General features: G+C 44.7%; 2 protein-coding genes across 3 annotated transcripts in view; both read left to right on the top strand.

Annotated features, from left to right (window-relative positions):
- Positions 1-17,773, top strand: part of RABGAP1 (RAB GTPase activating protein 1) — a 62,582-nt gene that overhangs the window by 26,983 nt on the left and 17,826 nt on the right. The window contains exon 14 of the mRNA XM_079324493.1: positions 17,429-17,542. Within this exon, the coding sequence (XP_079180619.1) occupies positions 17,429-17,542 (114 nt within the window). The remainder of the gene's footprint in view (positions 1-17,428; positions 17,543-17,773) is intronic.
- GPR21 (G protein-coupled receptor 21) lies at positions 1,380-6,751 on the top strand. 2 transcript variants are annotated; one of them, XM_079324530.1, is made up of 2 exons: positions 1,380-2,330; positions 3,096-6,751. In XM_079324530.1, exon 2 carries the CDS (start codon positions 3,462-3,464, stop codon positions 4,506-4,508), a length of 1,047 nt encoding a protein of 348 aa, XP_079180656.1. In that variant the 5' UTR covers positions 1,380-2,330; positions 3,096-3,461; the 3' UTR covers positions 4,509-6,751. The 2 variants fall into 2 exon arrangements, with proteins under 2 accessions (XP_079180656.1, XP_079180655.1); XM_079324529.1 differs by lacking the exon at positions 1,380-2,330 and adding an exon at positions 2,338-2,725.

Raw genomic sequence — 17,773 nt, 5'->3', positions numbered from 1 at the left:
CACTTTCTCATCTTCCCACCTTTTTGTCTCCATGAGATGAGGATTATAGAACACAGACGTTCTACCAAATATACTTGTCTGTCTTGGTGCAAATGATGCTAGTTTTTAATGAAGAAATAGATTAAAATGTCACCACCGTTATCTGACTGAATGTGTTGTCATTGGTAGCATAAAATGTGACAGAACCTTAGCTGTGGGTGGTTAACGCTTATTTTCCACTTGTGTCACCATCATATTTCCATATGTTCCTATAAATTAAAAGGAATACATTGAATTTTCAGGAGGACAGAGGGCCATGACTGTGTACAATCAACTGAAATGGAACCTACCATACTTCTGTGCATCACAGTGTGCAATGATGTAGCCTCGTCAGTGTGCCTGAACCTTCAGATTGCTTGTTTGATTAGTTTTGATCACGTGGTGATAAAAGTTTAATTATCTTCTGCAAGCAGCAGTTTTCCCAGGGGTTGCCATTGTAACTTTGAATAATTTCTGGAGTGCTTTCCATTGCCTTAGACGAGGTGCTGCTGTACCATGGTGTAGAGTGGGAGAAGTGTCTCTATTTTCAGTCTCACTGACCTCAGCCACAGGTTTTGGTGTCCTTAGGAGTGGTTCTCTGGTGGTGTACCCAGCCAGAGAGCTGGGAGCAGGCACTGCTCCCAGTTACTTTCCAGGTGCAGTTTGCTTCACCACCTGGGCTGGCTGATGGTGCAGGGACAGGAGGAGGTGGAGCTGTTGCTGCTTTGGGTGTTTTAAGCAAGCAGGAGTAAACTGGCAGGAGCCCTCGGTGGAGTCATTGCTCTCAGCTGCAGAGAAACAATAGAATGTCAGTTAAAGGAAAAAAACAGACGTGGATTTTCTACAGAAATACCTCAGCTCTAAGGGCATTAAGCTTTTCATAAAAACCTGAGCACTGGGGAGTTCTTGATTTCATGGCGCATCTTCTGTTTAAAAATTTCAGCAACCAGATGTTGTTTTGGTTGGGCTCAGTGTTTCCACTGCTACCTTGTTTTTATGTATCTGACATAGAAAGTTCAATGTATCAACATACTGTTTATAATGTGTCTATTTGTGCCCAGGGTTCCAGAAATGCTATTTGAATCAATCGGTATGTAAATCATTCTCTGCTTTGGAAAGACAGGAGATCATTTCTCCAGCAGTAATTCAATCATAGCTTGTTTTTTGTCAATCCACAATACCCTGGCCTAAATTTAATTCAAAGTTTATGTTTCCTAGTTACAGTTCTAGTACTTCAGTTGCCACGAGTAGAAACATCATGATTTTTTTATAAAAAGGTGGACAGTAGTAAAGAGATCTTTTTTGGGGTTAATAATGCAGAACTCCCAAATTTTTGTTTTGTATGAGACTGACTAAAAATCTGTCAAGTCATGCTCTTGTCCAGCACAGATTTTTGGCCAACACAAGTGTATCATGAAGTGTTATTTGTACTTACAGATCAGCTAAAAACCTGAGAGTTGTGTCTCAATTGCTTTGACATCCACCCCTTTGGCCTCAATTAATTTCCCGTTACATATTCTGCAAAATGACCAACATTTAGCTTAGATTAACCAAAACCTTGGTTTGTTGGTATTGGTTGAATTCAAAGTGTGGACTTAAGCTTGTAAGGATGCCAGTTGCACTGTTTCATGTCTGACTAAATGATTTTGATTGCTGGAGAGCTTCACTCCAGTTTTTTGCTGGTTTGGTCCATTCAAATACAAATTCCTGTAGCAAGGGCCTGTCCTAAGCGGTGGCAGTGGAGCAGTCTGGTGCCAGGATCAGAGAATGAGCTCCCACATACCTGGGAACGTGTTTTCCAGCCTATCAGTTGAAGCTTTTGACAAACAATAAACAAGAGCCATACCTTGTTATGCTTCTTTGCCTTCAAAGAGGTTTTTCTGGTTAAATAGTGAGATGGTATTAACTTAGGGTGTGAATACAAGTTTCAGTGCTGTGCTGCGAATCTCTCACGTCTTTGCTGGCTGGAATGTCGCTGGGTTTTCTGTTTTGGTGTCCCAGGGACTGTCAGGGACAGTGATGTCTTTGCGTTCTGTGTGTGTCTGTGTATGGAGGGAGGTGCCTGCCTACCTGGAGCAGCATCTGGATTAATGGTGGGACATGGTTCTCAGCTTTGCCCTTGGTTTCGGGTGTCTCCTGAGCGACACACACTGTACCTAGGAAAGGCACGTTTATTCCAGAATAGGTATTTCCCCAAAAGGGCTGGCATGGAGAAGCCTTTAAGTGACGACGAACCGCGTGAGTGCAGGGCGGTGATGGACGGTTGCGCTCGCCGTGCCGGGGTGCAGGAGGAGGAGCGGGCTGCGCGCTGGGTGTGTGTCTGGGTGTGTGTCCCTGCGGCACCGGCGGGGACGGGCAGGACCGGGACCCGCGTGCGCTGCCGGGGCCGGCGGGGTCGCGCCGGGTGAGGCTCCCACCGCCCCCGGCCGCCCGTGGATCCGCCTCGCCGAGCGCCCCCGGAGCGCGGAGCCGCCTTCCCGAGGCTGCGGCCGGCGCTGCCCGGCTCCCTGCGCGCCGCGGCGGGCGGAGGGGGGCCGGGGCTGCGGCCCCGCTCCCCGCCGGGTCCCCGCCGCGCCGCGCCCTCCCCCGCGCTCCCGCCGCCTCCCTCCCCTTCCTCCCGCCTCCCCGCCCCCGGCTCCGCATCGCCGCGGCCGGAGCGCACGCCGCCCGCCCGAGGATGCTCCGCGCTTTTGTTCCCCCGCCGCAGGTAGGGCCGGGGCGGCGGGGCCGGGCTGGCCCCGGGCCGGGCGGGGGGCGTCGGCGGGGCCGGGGCGGCGGCGGCGGGGCCGGGAGAGGCGGCGAACAAAAGCGCCGTGCAAAATGGAGCCAGCGGAGAAGGGCTGGACCCCCGCCCTCCCCGCCGCGCATCCCCCCGCCCGGCTGCCGGGGCTCCGGGGAGGCGACATCGCCTCCCGCTGCCGCCCGCGGGGCGTGGGGAGCGAGCGGGGCTGGAGCCGGAGCCGGGGCCAGGGCCGGCGGGGAGCGCTGAGCAGGGCATGGGGAAGGAGGGGAGCGGCGGAGGTGGCAGCGCGGGGGAGAGGCGGTTCTGTAAAACACTTTCCCCTTCTTTCTGTCAGCCTTTGGGAGGACTCTCGTCCTGACTCGGTGGAGGTTCCTCTCCCTCTTCCCCCAGCCCCTCATCCCTCCTCGGCGCGGCAGCCCACCCAGGAGGGCATCATTATCAGCTCTCTCCGGTGCGCCGGGGAAGTTGCTGACATGCCTGCTGCTGGGTCCCGGTGCACCGGCAGCGGCGGGGAGCCGGATTTAAAGGGGAATTGTGCTGCAGACAATGCACAGCAGCAGCATCTGGAGCAGCCCTGGGGACTGGAGCTCCGGTTTTGACATTGCTGCACACACAGCACCAGCCGCAATGACAGCAGCTGCCTGGAGTGGCTGCAGGCAGCAGGCAGGAGCATGAAGTAGAGATCACTGCAGTGCTCAAGATGAACTCCTCTTTGGTTGGCAACCAGAGTGGCCGGCCCTTCTGTCTCCTGGCCATTAGCTATTTGGAGACCATCAATTTTTGCCTCCTGGAAGTGGTTATTATTGTGTTCCTCATGGTGCTGATTATTTCGGGCAACATTATTGTGATATTTGTCTTTCACTGTGCACCTCTGCTGAACCACCACACCACCAGCTACTTCATCCAGACTATGGCGTATGCTGACCTCCTGGTGGGCGTGAGCTGTCTGGTGCCTTCTTTGTCTCTGCTGCACTATCCTATTGTTTTAAGTGAGTCCTTGGTTTGCCAAATCTTTGGTTATGTGGTATCAGTGCTGAAGAGCGTCTCCATGGCCTCCCTGGCCTGCATCAGCATTGACAGATACATTGCCATCACAAAGCCCCTGACCTACAACACGCTGGTTACCCCGTGGAGGCTGCGAATCTGCATATTGACCATTTGGCTCTACTCCTGCCTGGTCTTCTTACCCTCCTTTCACTGGGGAAAGCCTGGATATCACGGGGATGTGTTCCAGTGGTGTGCCAATTCCTGGAACACCGATCCCTATTTCACCCTGTTCATTGTGGTGATGCTCTACGCCCCGGCCGCTTTCATCGTCTGCTTCACCTACTTCAACATCTTCCGCATCTGCCAGCAGCACACCAAGGAGATCAACGAGCGGCGGGTGCGCTTCAGCTCGCAGGACGGGGAGGCTGGGGAGGCGCAGCCCTGCCCGGACAAGCGCTATGCCATGGTCCTGTTCCGCATCACCAGCGTCTTCTACATCCTCTGGCTGCCCTACATCATCTATTTCCTGCTGGAGAGCTCCAATGTCTACAGTAACCGCGTCGCCTCCTTCCTGACCACTTGGCTTGCCATTAGCAACAGTTTCTGCAACTGTGTTATTTACAGTCTCTCCAACAGTGTCTTTCAGAAGGGGCTGAAGCGTCTCTCGGGGGCCATCTGTGCCTCGTGTGCTAGACAGAGGGTAGCTAAGGACTCCTCTACCTCTAGGAGCAAAAGATCTTCCAATGGATGTCATGTCTAGGACGCCTGTCAGCTGGACTGGGAAGTGCAGGGACAATTGCGTAGATTGCAGAATAACTTAGATATGATTTTAAGATACCCAGATTTGCAAAAAGGTTTCTTGAGAAATGCTGCTGACATAGAAGGATCAGGAGCACATATCGTTGTGGTTTCACTTTAAAAAAATGATTGCTGTGGAGGAGGCTGTGGAGTTTCACCTCCACATTCATTTTAAAGAATAAAGCTGTATCTTGACACTTACCTCTCCAGCTGGTGTGACTGAATGGAGTGGGTGTCTCAGAGCTTCGGCAAAATGTAGTTCTTTCTTACAGCTTTACTGGGTTCTTTGGAGATTCGTGCTTCACATGTAAATGATAGAGCTGAAGTGGAAATGTCACAGTCTATGGTATATTACAGGGATTTTTAAATTATATGCCAAAGTATATTGACACAACGTTCCAGCGTCAGAACAGAAGGGGCCAAACAATTTGTTTGTCAGTGCTACCTAGACAGGACTTGTAGAACAGGAGTGAACAATGTGAACGTTTCAGTGTGAACTCTGTTAATGAGCCGTGAGTGCAGCCATGTGGTCTGGGCAGTCATTCTCTTAGGGCTGGTCTGGCTTCCGTGCCCCCTTTCCCTGGTAGGATGCATGTTTGGATCAGTGTGTGGCATCTGCGTTTTCCTGTTTGCTGTGAAGTAAGAAGAAAAACTTGGATCAGACCAAATTTAGCAGTTAAATAAAAATGTGTTTTGATAAGCTAAGAGAAAATACGTGTTGCTTTATGATACCAGAGTTGTGGCAGCCACTCAAGGATGATGCCAGCATGTGAAAATTGTTCTCAAACCAGTGGAGAAATGCCGCGGGTTTGTATGTGGAAATTTTCTCAAGAACAACTTTAAAAATAACATGTCCCTTTTTTTTTTTTTTTTTTTTTTTTTAATCTAAATTCTTCTGATATTTTACATACTGGAACTTAAGGGGAAAGGAAAGAAAACAATTGTCTTCTAAACAGCTAAGGGAACTATGTTGTAAATTTAACTGTAGTATTTGAGTTATTCATAAGTGCACAGAGCTAAATTAGAGACATTTTTCTGTAGCCTTCATGGGATTAAAGATGGTTCAAATATAGCAGGAGCTAAATCCTGTTGGCAAAAGCATATCTAACTGGTCAGACAAAGGCAATATCTGAGGAACCAAATCTCATTGACCACAGCTTGTTCAAGCTAGCCTAGATTAAATGTTTTGAGTACTGTCATGCTGTTAAGAAGGCAGAATGGCCCTCAAATTGCTGAGTTTTTCCTTAAGAATATCCTTGTCTTGTTACTGATGCCATTTTGGAAATGAAAGTGAACCAAGTATTCCTGTAGTGGGGGTTGCAGTGTCACCCTGTCCCTGGTGCAGGGCTGTCCCTCTGTCTGTCCTGCTCTTCAGAGCAGGTTGTGCCCCCGACCATCCACCCTCTGTGTCCCTCCTTGTGCTTCCCGTCACTGCCTTGGGCTGCTGAGTGGGGAATTCCCTGAGCTCCTCTGCTACAGCTGGTGTGCTCTTAGTCACAGTGGGAATGAAAAAAGGATAGGGAAAGATAATGTGGTATTTTTAGAATTGGGGTAATTCTCTTGGCCAAAGGGAAGGCTCTGTTTTTGTTAAGTAGTTCCAAGTCTGTGTTGTTCTAGATCAAGATCATATTTTTAATATTCTGCCCTGTCCCTCCTGCAAACTCCCCCACCCTCTGCTGTGCTGGGAGCCCTGGCCTCTCCTCTCTATGCCTTGCCCTGGAGGATACCAGCTTGTCTCTGCCCCATCACATGTCAGGATTGCTACAGCCCAGCCCTGCTGCCCATCCACATTTGCTCCAGTGCAGTCTCACGGGGCTGCCAGTGAGGAAATGGGGAAGGAGAGGGAGCAGCAGGATGAAGCATTCTTGGCATGGCATGTGTTTGTCAGCTCTGAGTGCTGGTACACTTGAGTTGCTCTCCTGCATGTGTGTGTACCTGTTGAGGGGAGGATGGGGCAGAACCCCCTGCTCCCGCTGCCTCCTCCTGTTGGAGGGCCCTGGGGCAAAGCATTTAAGTGGCATCTTGATCAGCTTCCAGCAGATTTCATCCCTAGTCAGTCCAAACCTCTCAAGATAAACATCCTCTTCAGTTCATCTGAAATTTTGAGAGCACAGGTTGTCTAAGCCCTGCTGCCCTCACGGCACCATTTCTTGCTGTCTGTAGTAAAGAGCAGAGAGGGGCTGCAGCAGGGTCGGTGCAGACGCCCTGGGGATGGCAGCTGGAGATTTGGTTATTTGGCAGCCCTGGGGAGCACGGGGCTGCAGTGACTCACTTGCAGAACAAGTGGGATAATGAGCTCTCAGCACATCGTGGCTGATTGTCTCGGGCTGATGGCAAAGGTGGGCTTGGGGAACAATTCAAGGGCTTTAGTCACTAACATCAAAGTGTGTGTGTGTGGTATTTTTGGAACAGCCTCTCAGGTAAACTCCCCGTAGCCTTTCTCTGAATCTTCACCTTATCTAACATTTCCAAGTCTTTGAAATGATGCAGTGTATCATTGAAATAGTGTTTGATTAAACTTCATAGCAGAGGAGAATCTGCTGGGGCCTGAAACCCTAGACATGGCAGTTCCAGGTTTGGTGGCAGCTGGAAAGCAAAGGCTGTGGCTTTTGGGTTTTTTTATGGCTAAATAGAGGATTTAAATAGAAGCTTTGTGTGCTAGTTTTTGAGAATTTTGCAAGTTTTTGAAACTGGTAAGGGCTCTAAATCATGGCATAGAGATTTAATTGGAGCTGAAGCTCCTTCAGCCCTGAGCCTGGAATTGCACTTGGAGCGTGGTGGCTGATCCAGAGGCAGATGTGTTCTTGCAGCTGTTGCTGCTTTGCAGCAAAGGTTCAGTTCTAACATTCCTGTCAGCCAGGCTGTTTTCAGTTGCCTTACTCATCTCCAAGTCTTCCTCAGCTCAGACATTTTCTGTAAGAGGTGAAAATCACAATCTGGAAGTCTCCAAGAGATTAAGATGGAGAGGAGTTGCAGCCAATTGATGCATTCAAGTTTCATCCACTGTACAAATACTTTTACTGTTGCCTCAGTAGCTTAGTTTTAGTGTCAAATATTTCTCTTTTTGTCTGTGTTAATTTATTGATATTTTAAAAATTTAAATTACATTATTTCCCTCTTAATTTAATGTTGATGTAATATGTGTAGCATATATTTAGATGTTTTAAATATTTATACCATTTGAATCTGTTGTCTTCAGTGAGATTACAGGGGGTGGATTCTGTTCACTGTGCCAATGGTGGGAGAAAGAATTTTGACACAGATGACTTTGTTTCTCAGCAGTGCATGGAGCACCATTTGTTGTGCATTCAGCACAGGCACAGGGTCCTTCCCATCAGTCCATGCTAGGAGTGATCAGGCAGCAAACTTTGCAACTCCAAATTTTCATCTTCCACATGTGAAATGAAACCACTTCTGGCTCTGTTTGTGTCTGGGTGCTTTGGAAATCAGTGGTGAGAGCATTGCACAAATAAATGCCACGCTGAGGAGAGGACAGAAATCAAATTGCATCTTCATAAAAATGAGGTTGTGATATGATTAAATGAACTAATTTTGAAGTTCCATCTCAGACTATAAATTTATTTTTTATTAGAGTTATCTGCCTCACTTTCAAATTAAGCTGCTGGAAGGTTCAATTTGCAAGATGCAATTCAGTGGCTTTTTTCAGTGCCATGGGAAGGATTTCTATACTCATAGCTTCTCAGAAGATGGTAATTTGCTTCATGTAGAAGTCCTTTTTTTTTTTTTTTTAAGGATTACTGGAAGTTTAGGTTGTGATTATATTGTAATTTTCCAGATATACTGGGAAAATAGCTGTGAAATATTATTTTTTTTTATTATCTCAATCAAGGGACAGTATTTTTAAACTCAACAGAAATCTTTTGTGTCAAACAGAAGTTTTGCTATTATCTACTGTTAATTTTTTTTTGTTAAATGTTACCAGTTTCTGCAGTCTTTATTTGTTGTTGGGGAGTTTATTCTTGTTTTTAAGCTTCTTATCAGTCAGAAATATGTTTCTACTACTTGGAATTGTGACATGGCTCAGTGTCAGAGTGCCAAGGGGCAGTTTTGGATATTTGTCACAAGTCTTTGACAGGAAGAAAGGGGTACAAAGTACTAAGGCACAGAGAATTGCAAGAGACAGAGAATTCCCAAAGGCATTGTTCCCTCCAGCTCACATAAAGGCTTTATGTGTGAGAACCCTAAATTTCAGTTTGTCTGTTCTGAAAAAAGACACTTCCAAGGCCTGGGTGTGATACGAGATGGAAACACTCAGTGTGCAAATTCAATGTGCAGATTTTTTGCTATTTATCCTCGTGTTCCCAAGTGCTGTGATGATCAAGGCAGTAACTCCATGAGTCAGGAAGTCTGAAATATTTCAGTCTGATCTTCACATCAGGGTTTGAAGTCGACAGAACTTCCAAGTCAGGTTGGTGCTTTAAAAAATATTTCTTGGGAGCCAGTATGTGAGCACAGGAATCTGCCTTCAGACTTCACAAACAAAAGACCCTTCTAGAATTTTTCTAATTCATCTGTTTTAGATAACTCAATAAAAGGAGGTGGAGGTTTTGGAAGGCTTTTTTGGTTGTTTTAGCACATTTAGGTTTTGAGTTTTTGAAGCATCTGCTGAAACTTTGCCTGACTTGGCCCTTATTTTATTGTTTGGTTTAAAAATATTTCTTCTTCCCTTCCATGACTTTGCAGAATATAACACATCCTTCCCGTCGTGTCATTCAAGATAAACTCAGATTTTAATCCAAGTTTATCCAAATATGATCTTTAGTGTTCCCTATACAGTGAATGCTGTTGTGTGTATGGGGCTGTGGTCAGGCTGCTTCAAAAGATGTTTCTGCACATAAGCAAAGGCATTTAAGACTAAAGTTATGTTTTTGGAAGGGAAGAGATCTTCAAAATTAAAATTTAGTGAGTGTAGGATCAGGTGCAGTTGTGTTGAGAGAAAGAAACTGAAAGTTGTGGCCGATGGAAACAAAGAGAGGAAACCTGCTGGGGGTTGGTCAAAACAATGGAGTATTTAATGTGGGTCATTTTCTTTACAATACACACTGCCTTTAAATAAGGAATTTAACCTTCTTGCTTTTGCTTTGCTGCTCCCTGGAGGCAGCTCCTCTGAGCCTGGGACCTCCCACACCCACCCCAGAGGGATTCCCTGCAGAGCTGGGCTGATGATCAGCCCCTCATTTGAGCTCAGGTGATGTCAGTCCATGTCACTGCTGGCTGGCTGAGGTGTTCCAGGTACAGAGAGTAAATCTGGTGGGATGTACTTTGTTTGGTCAGCTTTCCTGGTTTTTGTCCTTTTGACATTGTTTTCTAGACAGGTGAAATGTTTGTTTGTAGAGGCAGGTTTGCTGATGGCTTTTCACACAATATTGAGTTCTGTCATCTGTCAGTTCTCCCATTGCAGAGTGGAGAAGAAGCCCCAGCCTGTCTGCTCTCAGTGTGGCTGCACATGGAGGTGTTTGTCTCTGCCATATCCCATCTGCATCTCCTGAGCTTTAGCAGTTAATGAAACATTGACAGCAGTGATGTTCCTGTGTCCTGGTCCAGGTTGTTTCTTTACATCTCAGATGTCCTTCAGCAGTCTGTGCACTCAGAACTGATCCTCACACTGGTGATTGTGTGGTTGTTTCTGCTGAGAAACAGAAGTTGTTAAAGTCACCTTTGTTTTTCCTGAAGCTGTTTTGGGGGAGTGTTGCAATCCCTGAGCTGATCACAGGATGTGCAGGCTCTGCTTCAGGGCAGCCCAGGAGGCAGCAGGTCCTGTGGCACAGACACAGTGGGCTGGTAACCAGTGGCTTCATTGGCTGAGGAGTTTTAAGAAGTGCTGAGTGGAGGCACCTTGCATTAGGTGATGTTTAGAGAGACACCCATGTTTGGAAGGAAGGATTGGGGAAGGCTCCACCTGCCTGTGTGTGAGGCCTGAGGTGCAGCACAGAGGGCTTGGAACAGCCCAGACTTTCTGTTCTGACTTCTATTTATGAATTTGTAAGATGAAGATAACAATTTTGTGATTCAAAGCTTCAGCTACTTTCTGATGGTCATTACTGGAGATCCTTCTATTAAAAGGGGAAATAAATTCGAGTGGCTCCTCATAAAGATGAACTCAAATCTTGCTGTGCATATGAGAATCATTCTCAGTGTTACACAGACCATGTGAACCAAGCAATCAAATGCTTAATAAACCAAGTCATTACTTTTATGGTAAATTGAAAAAAGTTCTTCTGGGATTTCAACTGTAAATGAATCCTTGAAAATCAATAATTAGATTAGTAAAGGATGACGTTTTAATATGCTGGCAGGAATATAGAGGGATTTGTCAGGGGAAGCAAAACCAGACTTTGCACTAAAGTGGCTTAGGTATATTTATAGTGCTAGTGATTCTGTGTGTGTGTGTGGGATCTTTGGACTATTTTAATATAATGTAAGGCTTTGAGCTTTAGCAAACTCGAGTTGCTTGTTTTATGAAGTTACATTAGTACCACACTGTGAAGTATTTTTAAATATTAGCATTACTGAGTATTAAAAGTATTTCATAAAAACATTTTTTAAAACGTTTTCTGTAGATGCTGTCGAATGAATTGATGTTTAGTGTACAAAGAAATAAAAACCTGAGGGCTGTAAGGTACCTGTCTGTTTCTGATCACCTCAGTTTTTGAGGGGTTAGGTATTTCTTGAAGTTAAATTGTCATTAAAACCTGCTAAAAATACTGGTGCAGTTAATCCTTTCAGAGAACAGAAAGCAGCATTACCTCCAGCCAGGCTTTTGAACTGTCTGAAAGGATTTGCAATCATTGTATTGTCTTGACAGACTCATGTCTTTAGAAATGCTGTACAGCACATTCTTTTGCAAGTTCCTATGCTGATACATTTCTCTCCATATGTAATCTTTGAAATCTAGTTTCTATTGTAATTCTAGCATGTAAACACTAGATTCAATTTTGTATTCCTCTAATGAATGCAACAGGATGGAAATACGTTTGCAATTGCTAATGATGAGCTTTTTTACTGTTCTTAATACTCGTGGGTATGTCTTTTCTTCAGGGATTTCAGAATTGTATTCGTACCTTTTTTAATTGTTTTCTTCACATGCTGTTTACAATTAAACCACGAGCATGGGAGGCTGTGCGTGCATGTGCTTTTAGGTTGCTTTGCTGAATGAAATACAGTAGAGTGATCTTACTTTCAAACCTCTCTTTTTTGAGAGGCTTTGGCTGGCCCTGGATCCCTGGAAGTGCCCAGGGCCAGGCTGGATGGGGCTTGGAGCAACCTGAGAGAGTGGAAGGTGTCCCTGCCCATGGCAGGGGTGGAACTGGATGATCTTTAAGGTCCATTCCAACCCACACCACTCCATGGCTCTGTGATGCTCGTTTTTCCTTGTGTCCCAACTGTCTCCTTGCACCTTTCACACCTTTCTGGTACAGCAGAAGCCACCAGTGGGGTTATTCTGGTGTGTTCTGTAGAGATCTGACATTGTCAGAGGTTGTTGGAAGGAGTTTTTTTGGGGAGACAATCCAGCTCCTTACACAAAGTAGTGTTCCAATTGATAGTTTTTTTCCTGAATGTCAGTGAAAAGGCCAAGAGTAGATGAAATCACAGGTGAGAATGTGTATGTGTGTGTTTGTAAGAACTTTGTGCACCTTTTAATGCTGGAATTTGTTTTGTATTAAAAGATGAGAAGGATCTGTGAGTGTGGAACCCCTGCTAGGAGGAACTACAGAGAAACTTCCACCAAAGCAGATTAGAAAAGCAAGCAGGTGAATTAGAGGCTCGAGGCTGATTCTGGTTTAGTTCTGACACAGTGGGGACTGTCTGGGGGGGCTCCTCGATGGTCCTTAGCTCTGCTCTGGCCCAAACAAGGGAAGGGTGTTCTCATGCACAAGGCAGCTGAGGAAGAGTTGATGTTGGGGCTCCAGAATTGCCTGTTTTGTGCCAACTCAGAACTGCTGTTAAAATGCAGGGGAGAGGGGTTCTTCCACCCCATGGTTTTAATAGACATTTCTGTAGCTGATTTTTCAACTAAGACTAATAATAAGAAAAACTACAGTTGAGCCAAAAATGACAAATGTTACTGAGTTAAAATAATACTTGCATATTTTTAATGATTAAATGGAACTAGATAAATCGGAAGCATGTAAATATCTGATTCTAAATCTTTGCATAATTATTTCCAAGAGGTAATTTTGCTATGAGCTATTAAAACTCCAAGAAATGTATTATTCCCTTTTGAGATGGTGTGTACCCCAGCTGTGTCATACATCTCTTGGCTTGTTTCCTTTTTGCTGTAGATGTACATACATATATATATCTGTGTGCTGTGCAGTTGTACAGTCACTGCCATGTTAAATTGATTGCTTTCAAATGAGTATATCTGTGTATTTTACATGTGTGTGTATGTATCCCCAAACAAGCAGTTTGACAGGGCAGTGGCTGTGCAGTCACAGAATTTAGGGCTTTGTACAATATGTAATTTTAAGAATGTCAATGTGGTTCTTAGCGGATTTTATAAACACTTTTCTGAATCTGTTATCAGCACTTCCCATCCTACAAGAAACTGCACATTTTTCAGTGATTGTTTCACTGGTTACATTTTTGTCTGCCATTTGTTCTGGATTGATGTAATCTCGATACTACTAAAATTTCAAGGGCTGTTGACGCATTTCACATAGCCTGGGATTGCCTGTTCTCCAAATATATGGATCATGCATCAACAGTACTAAGTAGCCTTACTGTTTTGCCTAAAAGCCTAGCTAATTTATTTAGTATTCTCTCTTTAAAGAGAGGTCTCTGGAAGGGGTGCATATTTTAAGATGCTCCTTCTCTTTAAAGGGAAACTCGGAATTGACTAGCAGTACTTGTTGATCAGTGATATTATTGTAGCCAAAGGATGCATGGGTGGTTTAATAGGAAGTTTTTGCTTCAAGTTTCTTGATGAAATGTAGTGTTCTACAGAGCTGTGTGAAGAGTGTAGTTTTTTATTCTGAAATGCACTTGTACACTTTATTTGAAAGGTCTGAATGGATCATAAATACATTTAAGAAATAAATGATACGTCACATGTTTTCACGGCTGGTCTCAGGTGACTGTTCTGTGCTGCTAAAGGTGTTCCTTGGCACCGGGTGGGGCTTTTTTCCCTTATCTTGATTGCTCTAAATAGGGACAGGAGAGCCTTCCAGCCTGGTTGGTGTTTATGCTTTATCCATACATGCTGCAGGGCACTGTAGGCAAACTCCTGCTTTGATTTTCCTGTGGGAAACTTGAGCCCTAAAAGGAAACGAACAGAGCGAAAGGGCTGGATATCACAAGGGATTCACTTTTATTTTTAGAATTGCACTATATTGCCATATTTGGCCTGAAACTATGCTGTATCAATGCACTATTGTATCCAATTGCAGTGTCTAACTAGTCCCAATTTGTCTAAATTATTCAGGTTTTTTCCACAAATACTCTTTATCTGTGAGTGTTCTGGGCAAGTGCTGACTCCAGGTAACACATTCTGCAGGCAGCACTCCCTGTGGGAAGTTAACAAGTACATTAGTCTGAATGTGTGGTTTGTGTCACTTCCTTGAGGTTTCAGTAACAGGTGTAATTCCTCCTACCAAAACCTTCTCCAGTGGTTTGGGCAAAGACAAACACAGGAAGTGTGCTCTGTGTAAAAATGAATGTAAATATTACTAAATAAAAGTAATTATGGGAATGCCATCAGCCTGCAAAATAGACCTGATCCTGCTAACACTGAAAATGGCTGTCAAAAGACAATTTAATCTATTTGAATGTACTTAAAATGCACAGATCTGCTCAAAATAACTTATCCCCATCGTGTAATATTACCCCTGCTGCTGCCCATGAAGACTGCCCAGAATTTTGGCTCTCTCTGTGTGTTGGATCTGCTGGAATCTGTCCCTGGCTTGGTGCACTCCAGGGTGGCTTGTCCATGCCTTGCAGCAACACACCACGTGCTGGTCCCACCCTGGCAGAGCAAGGAAAATTCCAGTGGTGGACTCAGACTCCAGACCCTTCCCACAGTAATCTCTGACCATGGCAGAGTTCTTGCAGTCAGGGACCTTCCTGAGGAATAACTGGAATGTGGAAATGGATCCATTGTGGCCAGAGTGAGAGTCAGGCACAGATTGGGTTGATGCTGGGTGTGTCAGATAACTCAGTGAGCAAAATTCCACAGTTGGAATCATTCTGGGGGTTGGGGCAGGAGGAACCTCAAGTTTGGTCCCCTTGTATTTCTCCATTTTGGTGGTGGTTCTGAAGCCAGCCTGTGTCCAGGTCAGGGTTTGTTTTATATCCTATGGGGATTTTCTGCAGGAGCCTGGTTTGACAGGAGTTGATCTTTGGGTGATGAACCATTTCCAGCAGGCAGCTTCCTCTGTTCTCTGGAGGTTTCTTATTTCATTTTTTTCATCACAAATCTTGTCCTTTAGCAATTCTTTGCTGCAGCTTCTTCATCCTCTTGGGTTTATGTAGAGGGATTATGAGGAATAAACCTGAGCTGCTGAAAACTGCAAGTAGATCAGTCCCAGGAAGAGGGAACTCCATCTCTTCCATGTCTTTAATTGTGCCTTAAGCTACAGAAAAATCTTCTAAAGTAACACAGTCTCCATCTGAATGTGTTGATCAAGGCTGTAACTGTGTGAGATGGTTTGCAGATCCTAAGATGCTCCCTGCAAGATCATGAAAATACATGGAAAATATCTTTTAAATCTGTCAGGTTTAGGAGCTGGGAACCAATATGCTTTTATATGCAGCCTGACAGAATAAATGGGCTTTTCCCAGCTGGACTGCATCCTGCTTTCCATAATTATCATGTAGTTTCTGTTTAAATCAACTGGAGAGGAAGGTTTTGATATAACTCCCCTAATATTTTAAAGTGCATAAAAGAGAGGGAGGAAGGGCATATTCTGAGTCTGAGCATCTACATTTTCCCTTTTACATTTGCTTTCCTTCAGAGCAGCAAACTGTTATGAGAATTTTAATCTTCACTACACTTGCCTCAGTTCTCATGGCTGGTTTCCACTCTGCTTTCTTTATTACTTTCTTTTTCTTCCTGTCATTCTTAGCTTTCTATTTTTCAATCCCAGTTTGTGAAGGGTGTGGGTTCAGAAGGGTTTCCTTCAGTTCCCAGTCCCCTGAAAGCATGAGAAATTGCCCATTGAGCCAATTCTCACAGCAAGGTATAAAAATAGGAGTAAAGAAAAGGTTACACAATGCTTGGATTGCAGCAGTTTGTACTAATGGGGAGATTTCAAAGCCATGGTTTGAAAAACATTTTTTAAACCTTATCATTTCCGTTGATTTTTCTCTCCCCAAGCTGTGTTTCAGCTGCAGGAACTCACATTGGATTGCTGGAGGAATTGTGCTGAGGCACAGGAGTCAAGAGCTGAGCAAGTCACGCAAAGCCAGAGAGGCCACTAATTAGTTCTCTTAGCCATAATGAGTGATTTGTTTGAGAATCCTCTCTTAAGAGTTTCCAACCAGATGCTTTGGTCTCTGCTGTTAAATAAGTGGATTAAAAGGCAAGTGGATTTGAGATTATTTTGCCACTGCAGCAGAACCCAGGTGACTCTCAGGAAAGGCACTGGTGTGGTACCACAGGTGCTGCTGGCAGTGGCCAGGACCTGTGCTCCTGGGAGTACTTCACTGGAATTCAGTCTTGCAAACTTGTAAGAAACTGAAAGTTGTCACTAAGTCTGTATTCACAAGTTTAAAGTTTGCAGAATTGTTTCTGAGCCTTGTCTTTCCCTGCTTGCAAAACCAGCTGAAGTTGACAGCCAGCCATTAGCATAATTGTCTTTGACTTAAAAGGTGTTTATTTGTATGAAATTTATTGAGCATTTGATTTTGTTTGTTTCTGATTTTCTTATAATGAGACAGACCTCTTTACCATGTTAATTATTATCAAATTGGAATGCTGAACAGTACTTTTGATATAATTTCCAAAACAATCTGGTTGTGATTCTAATAGCAGCATAATGCTTTCCTAATGAAATGTCTGTGTTAAGCCCCAGAGAGGAGCATTAACCTTGGATTAAAATCAGAAGAGAAAATGAAGCACACTGTGGTAATTTTGTTGTTGTTGTTGTTTGAAAAATCATTTTGTTAAGAAGAAGAACTACAAGCTATATTGAATGTTCCTTACGCTGATTACTTATTTACCATCTTTTACTTCTAACCTTTTTCCATTTGCCTAGCAGAAACATGAGTTGAGTAGATTAAACCTCTTTTTTTTTTTTATTGTTCAGCTTTCCAAATGTCCAAGGCATCTGAAACTGATGGTGTCAGAGTGATGTAGAGAAAAAAATTCATCTTCCACATGCTGAAATCCCAGCTCATACAGAACCTGTCCCTGCATTCCCTCATGTTTTCCTGCATGACACTCCCTAGGGCTCATCCTCATCTATTTTCTCTAATTGGGTTCTGAGCAGGGGATGAGGAGAGGTCCCTCAAGCTGATCCTCAGGGACAGCATTTTGGACAGCTGCTGCTTCCAGCTGCCTGGGATTCCTGCAGTTGGGAGATCCCAGGAGTGTGCCTGGGCAGTGCTGGCATCCAGGAATCTCTGAGGAGTGGCTGCATCTGCACTGCCCTGGCCTGGAACACAAATGGAGTGAGTGTGTGTGTGTGTGTGAGTGTGTGAGCTCCTTCTGCTCTCTCTGACCTCCCCAGATGTGCTGAGGTACCCAAATCTGTCCCAGCTGTAATCTGCAGCTGCCAGCTCTGCTGGGGTACACTGGGTTTTGTTAAATTTACCACAGTGCACAGAGCCCAGTGCTAATCTCTCAAGTCTCAATCCTAGCATATTTTAATTTATATTCTTTTGATGTGTTTTAATTTTCATGTTATTTTCTTTTTCTGGTAGGAGTCTCCACAGGACAGTGCCATCACCAGAGACATCAATCGAACGTTCCCTGCTCATGATTATTTTAAAGATACTGGGGGAGATGGCCAGGACTCCCTGTACAAAATATGCAAGGTATTCTTCACATTCTTCTGGGCTGGTTTTGGTAACTTGTGTTCTGCATCATCAGCAGTGTGGCTGTTGGCTGAGAAGAAGGAGGGTGTGTTAGCACTGTCTGTCATGGAGACACCCTCATGGTCTGTTCTCCATTGTAGCTTTGGGCTGCTTCTGGTTATTCACACAGGATACCTAAAGCCCTTCTGGCTTCCTCTGCACTGGAGTGTTTGGTGCAAAGACTTCACATCA

Source organism: Erithacus rubecula (genome assembly GCF_903797595.1).
Source record: "Erithacus rubecula genome assembly, chromosome: 21".
NCBI classification, from domain to species: Eukaryota; Metazoa; Chordata; class Aves; order Passeriformes; family Muscicapidae; genus Erithacus; species Erithacus rubecula.
The sequence above is the reverse complement of the archived record's forward strand: the minus strand, read 5'-3'. Positions and strand labels throughout refer to the sequence as shown.

Bases quoted from the DNA above. Each gene is read 5' to 3' on its own strand.
- GPR21 (XM_079324530.1), top strand. From the start codon at position 3,462: ATGAACTCCTCTTTGGTTGGCAACCAGAGTGGCCGGCCCTTCTGTCTC.